The sequence below is a fragment of the Wickerhamomyces ciferrii genome, contig 00070 (genome assembly GCF_000313485.1).
Source record: "Wickerhamomyces ciferrii WGS project CAIF00000000 data, strain NRRL Y-1031 F-60-10, contig 00070, whole genome shotgun sequence".
Taxonomy (NCBI): domain Eukaryota; kingdom Fungi; phylum Ascomycota; class Saccharomycetes; order Phaffomycetales; family Wickerhamomycetaceae; genus Hansenula; species Hansenula ciferrii.
Genome location: NW_011887670.1, coordinates 156,257 through 162,786, shown reverse-complemented (window position 1 = coordinate 162,786; position 6,530 = coordinate 156,257). Strand labels below are relative to the sequence as shown.

The 6,530-nt window shown below is 29.7% G+C and overlaps 2 protein-coding genes across 2 annotated transcripts; both read right to left on the bottom strand.

Annotated features, from left to right (window-relative positions):
* Window positions 1-2,155: 2,155 nt before the first annotated feature.
* On the bottom strand, window positions 2,156-4,399 carry BN7_2768 (uncharacterized protein; the record flags this gene model as incomplete). Its single annotated transcript, XM_011276682.1, has 1 exon — window positions 2,156-4,399. One exon carries the CDS (start codon window positions 4,397-4,399, stop codon window positions 2,156-2,158), a length of 2,244 nt encoding a protein of 747 aa, XP_011274984.1.
* A 541-nt stretch (window positions 4,400-4,940) lies between these two features.
* Window positions 4,941-6,200, bottom strand: PRP21 (Prp21p; the record flags this gene model as incomplete). Its single annotated transcript, XM_011276681.1, has 1 exon — window positions 4,941-6,200. One exon carries the CDS (start codon window positions 6,198-6,200, stop codon window positions 4,941-4,943), a length of 1,260 nt encoding a protein of 419 aa, XP_011274983.1.
* Window positions 6,201-6,530: the final 330 nt, after the last annotated feature.

Genomic DNA, 6,530 nt, shown 5'->3' with positions numbered 1-6,530 from the left:
ATTGATGTAACATATGATGATCATTGGATCATGAGGGATTAGTGCTATATGCTGTCATAGCAGTTGACTTTGAAGTTGACGTTTATTTTTGTTATTCTCATGAGTCCATAGGAAGAAATGTTACACAAGTTTTTTTTAAAATGTTTAGTATTTTCCCAACTAGACTATTGTTAGTGATGTTAGATCACATGGAGAAAATTCAGGTATTGGATCTTATCAAGGATTTGTGCTGAGAGCATTGAAGTAAAATGGTGATGATCTCTGGCAAGTTTATTCACAAAAGAGGTAGTGTGATAGTTATGCTATTGTTGTTTTTGTTATGGTTATGCTGTGAATAAACTTGAGTTATCAAATTAGATATTATTTGAACTTACGTACCAGGAAGTAAAAAGATAGTGATGATGGTCCATGGATATGGTAAAACTACTCATTGTTGAAAAGGAGCTATTTAAAGATTGAAATTATGAATGTGCTGATAAGAGTTTCAGTGATAAGTTATTACAATTTTGGTAAAGTCTTAAAAAGAAAAATCAGAAGTAAATTGTCAGAAGTGGTAATATTTTTGGTTACGTCATCATTGAATTTGGACTCAAAGTTAATTATTACTTGGTTTTGTATCAAAAGTTGATGCAAATGATGTTAATGTTCTGTTTGTTTACTGGGAATTGAAGATTTGAAAATTAGGAAAGGTATAATATTGTTTCAGATATGAAGTGACTATTTTAAGTTACCAGAATGGTTAGTTTTACCATTATTGTTAGAAGTTCAGATTTAATAATATCTGATATTGATGATTAAATTGATCCAGAGCATGAGTTCGGGGAAGGTTTGTTGATTTGTGCTGGTGATCAAAGAATAAAAGAAGATAAGAATTGTTGTTATGTTCTTAGGGTTACCTTGTAATGGTCACAGTTAGGTATATTGTTGATCTCTGGATTGAGATAGAGCCATTGAAGAAAAAGAAGGTAGAGAGATTGAAAGAAAGAAGTTAGAAAGGTTGATTAATATTGTGTTTTATGCTAGTCAAACCGGGTGTATGTTATTTTTATTATGTTCAATGTTTTATATTGCTGGATAATGGAAGTTGTGAATCATTAAATTGTTGGATTATACAATATATGGTTGTTTTAGATATACTTGCTACTAGAATTTAAAGGTTGGTAGTTGTTATGAGGAATTGATATTAAGATTAATGGAGCAAGATCCAAAACATGGGTTGATCATGTGAAGATTGCTAGATAGATTTCAGGGTTTAGAGATCTATATGTTTTGGATAATTGGTATTTATGGGATTTAAATACTAGTTGTAAAGTATCTTTGGAATTAAGGTGCTTGGCTATACAGCGGTGAGAGTTGTTATAGTGATTACGTTTTCATTATATTAATGTTAGAATTCTCATTTACGATCATCACTTGAATTTGTGTTTGTGGGTACTGGTTTTTATTAGGTATTGAAATTATGGTTATGTGATTTCGGAAGTCTTATTATTAAGGTATTTAAAAGAAGAAGTTGTTAGTTATACAGCTCATCAATTTGAAAAAGTGTTGAAGTTGAAGCTTAGGTAAAGATTTAAGGTTAGGCTTGATTATGGTATAACGTTGGTTGTTGGATTACAGACTTCTCTTGGGTTCACTACAATGTATGGTCATTCATGGGAGAACGTGAATAGATCTAAGCCACTCTTTGGAAATTTATATAAGGAGCAAGAACTACCCATTATTTGAGTATATATCCATTCATTTAATATATTATTTCCTATTAGTTGTACTAAATGTACTAACAAAGTAACAATCTTTAAGTGCTGCAATGAACTACTTGATCCAAGGTTTAGATGTCTAAATTATCTTACTATAGCTACAACTAATTCGGTAATATTATTATGGGTTCTAGAGAACCTCCAATTTCAGTTTAATTGGCAAGGGTAATTAGCATGATAAATATTGTGCAAGATGCCATTAAAAAAAAAGTTTCTCCATCTTGATCGATTAATTAATTGTAATAATATTATAAATATACACCTTTATATATATATATATATATAATTATTTAAGTGAATGTTGTGAGCTAATTAATAGTGGTTTATGATATATTTATAATATATATAGCAATTTATTCCAGTATTCATCTACCATGCATGCATTTTGAATTGACATACTAATTATTCTTGTCATCATCAACAACATCATCATTGTAACTTGTTGAAGTCATGCTAAATTGCCCACGACCAGTGTTGGCACTAAATAATGGAGACTGCGATACATCACAAGATGACATTGAAGATGGGATTGAAGCGGAATAAGCATCATCACCAATTGAAACCACAGATCTATTACTGTTTAATTCTTTTATTGTTGAACATCCCCAATCTAAAATGTATAAGAGTTGATTTTGTGGATTAAGTATGATATTTCTTGGAGCTAAATCATTATGTGAAATTCCAATGTTCTCCATTATTGAAGTTTGTTTCTCTAACTTTTTTTTGATAGACTCATTGGCTAACCCTTGGTCCAATGAACTGATAATATTCCCTTCAATTTTTGACATGATTATGGCATAACCATGTTGATCAGAAAGTCCGGTAATGGGATTAGTTAAGTTTAGTATTAAATGTTTATAAATCTTTGGTACATTCAAAACTCCCGATTCGGCCCTATGATGGATTCCTTGTTTTGGATAAATTTCTGAATTGTACTTATTGATATATTCAAGCGCTTGAATTTCTTTTAGATAACTGCTGAATTTTAGTTGATCTTCAATTGGGTCAAATTGGTAGAGATCACTTTGATATAACTTCAAAATTAAATCATCTTCTAATGCAACACCATCAAATTCATAACCTAATGATTCAGAAACATCGCGGTATTTAATTGAAAAGACATTCGAGTTATACCTGTAACCATATTGCATGGAATGATTTTTTGTACCGTTGGGTAATAGCTTACTTGATTCTAAAGTTTGACTTTCAGATTCATCATTTGATTTTTCACTGACATTTTCTGAAAATGTTTCACTTTCACTGTCAAATTTTTCAGAATCACTTATTTGGAATTTTTCAAATTCTTTCATTCTTTTTTCTTTTGTGGTATCTGAAGGTTTTTTAACTATACTCAACAAATATAGAATACCGTATCTAAATGATATCTTTTGTGCCTCATAATCAATTATTTTGTATCTTAACTTGATGTCAAAAAAGCATTTATTCTTAATCTTAACAATATTACTTTTGGAAATATCTGCTTCTAGTATAATAAGTGTATTTAAGTTTGTAAGAACCGCTGTGGTTTTACCAAGACCTTCCTTTACATAGGTTAAGGCCTGCTTTACCATGTTTCCAATTATCTTCAACTCTTTCTTCTTTATTTGTTGATCTTTTGATGCAGCTAAGAACTCAAGGAACTTGGATCTTAAAGTCTTTAACCTTTTACGCTCTATGACTATGATCTCTTGATTTTCTGAACTTCTTAATCTAATGTCTATAGCCGACTTACCGTATTCTGAAGGATCATCGCTACTCAATGATCTTGAATTCTTGATAGAGCTTTCTTCCACAATCTCTATTAAGTTTGTTTGCAAACCAACCCCCATGGCTTGATTTACCAAATCTAATAACTCAACAATTTTTGGTGTTATATTTTTAAGCTCATCGGCAACACTTAATTTGGTGCGACAAAGGAAAGAAATGATTTCTTTTTTTGTTTCTGCATCTTTATCTTGAAATTCTTTATTCTCAATTGTAGCTTGATTTATTTCCTTTATGATATCATTAAATTTGTCATGTTCTTCTTCGTAAGAATGGGATTGCCAGAGCCTTGAAACCAATTTATTCATTTTGATAATTTCTTCATCTGAATGTTCAACTTCACTTATCCTTTTGATAACCTCATTACATTCACGAGATATCTCATCATTCGGTATTTCTTCTGAACAGGTTATTATAATATCTCTGTGTTGTTGCATGAGCGTGCTTCTGTTGAAAGTTTGTAAAGGATTCATCAATTGTTTTATGATTGGTTCTTGGTAGCATCTAGTTTTGTCAATTTCGTTGGTAAATGATTTTTCAATCAAGTTTTTGATGAACTTATTATCAACATCTAATGCAACATTAAAGTTTTTTTCAACGCGGCACATTGACATTGTGAACCAAGAATATCCCTTAAACCAAGAATCATCATATGGCAACGACAAAGTATTTCTAGCTAGACCCTTTCTAATATCTTTAGGAAGTTGAAATAATTCCTTTATATCTTTCACTTGCTCAATATAATCAGCTTCAAATTCTTCACCTATAAGAGTATACGCCCCAATGACCTTATCATGAGTAAGATTTAATACAGGATCACGTACTTCACAAACATTTTTGATGTTATTCCTTCTTATTTGATCTAACCGCGCATCCATCTTTTAATAGATAAATTTGCGATTGAAGGGTATGGTATGTAAGTTGTAACAGCTGCAGTTAATTCAGGCGGTTATCAGTAAATTAATAATATAACTAGTTGTTTCACTTTTGTGTCTATTTTTTTTAAATGTTTTTTTTTTTTTAATTTTATGTTCTCATGGCCTGGATCGTGAGAATAATTCGAATTGAGCTTACGAATATCTCAACAAAATAATGAAATCTAGCAGTCGACGTCTCAATATTGATACATATCTGAGTCCCATGAAGTACAAGCGCTACATTAATGTTGGTTTCCAAGGACTCACATTATTGTTGAAGGAAGAGGTTCGAGATTTACCCACAATTCATTTGAAATTTCAAGTTTCAACTCTCAATCTAGAGGCTCTAGAACATAGTATCATCATAATCATTTTATACTCATAGTTTAGCATGAAATATCATGAAGAAAAAGAGGTACTGACTCAAATAAAGATTTTGGCCGTTAATACTATGTTTTTGTAATTCATTAATTCATTATTTAAACACCTTTTTATAAATGTTTTATTTTGGTAATTGTGGACCAATTTTATTCAACTCATCATTTCTTTTACGTTTTAATTCTTCAATTTCTTCATTATTTAAACCATCATTTTTATTTTGTTGTTTAACATAATTTATACTTGATTGATAACCATCCCATTGAACTTTTTGTCTTTTATTACCAGTCTCTTTATTAGGTGGTTTAAACAAATTTTTAATATTTGAAACAACTTCAGATGTGGTTAGGTTTGAATTCTTAATTTTAGATTCATAATTCGCCTTCTCTAATTTATATTTTGGATCTCTTAATAAAATTTGTATATGTTTTTCAAAACCAGATTCAGGGATTAATCTACCTGTGATTGGACATTCAATTAATTTTTCACCATTATTACTATGTTGTTTCCCTCTTTGTAATCTTGTTTCACCATATGATCTGATCTTCATATTTGAATTAGTTAGGGATTTAGTTTCATCTATGTCAATTGGTTTAACATTTGGTACCAGTTGTTCAGATTTAGATTCAAGAGATCTATATTGTAAGTCTGCAATTGTCAATGGAAGAGGGAACTCAGTATGTGAATCAATTTCAGTAATATCAATAGTCTCAACTATAATAAAATTATCCCAATCTATAGAGGCAAATTTTAATTTTTTTTCTTCTAATTCTTTTTTAATTTTTTGGTTATTTTGTTTATGAGCTTCATTCCATTTGGCTCTCTTGTAAGATTCATCCAAAACATCATGATCCAAGTCCAATAATTCAGATTCATCAATCAATTTCCTATATTGTTTCAAATATTTTAAGAATAATTGATGGAAACTATGATCATTATTTAAGAAACTAAATTGTGCAGTTTGATCTTTATATTTATTCCTTATTGAAGTGATATAACTCTCACCATTAATAGCAACGAATTGGGAAGTTAATTTAATAATTTCTAAATCTTTAACAGTGATTGGTGGTAATTCAATAATAAAATCTAAATCTAATGGTTTTTCAAATTGATCTTCAATATTCTGAACTTTTTCATCATTATCAGCTCCCTTTGCATCATCAACCTCAATAAAACTTTCAATATTTTCCAAGACAAATTGATAATATTGATTATATGGATCATTTTCATTAACAAATGTAAAATTTTTATTATTTGATTCATTTTCTCGTATTTTATTTTCAAATTGTTTACCATTTCTATAAACATAATTGGCAGTTTTCAAAACAATTTCCTTGATTGCCGGTGGCGGAATGATGATATCTTCAGGTATTTCTAGTGACATTATTGACTATCTTTTTATTATCAACTTCTTTTGAATCTAGTTGAACTTTTGCAAAAATTGTTGTTGATGTTTCTTTGTTTATGGCTGAATTTTTTTATTATATTGGAAGAATTCGCGAAGGATTATGTAAGTAAGGTGCTAGAGATTAGCTAATCAATCAGACTTTCATCAAATTCATTGGATTTTGTTGGAATTGATTAGTTTAAAAGTAGATTATGGCTGATTAGGACATAAAAATATCGATTAAGGTGTTCGAATTATATATATTAGACTCATACTAACCATTATCATCTATTAAACTGGTTTGCCGATGCTTCACTTTTAATGGCG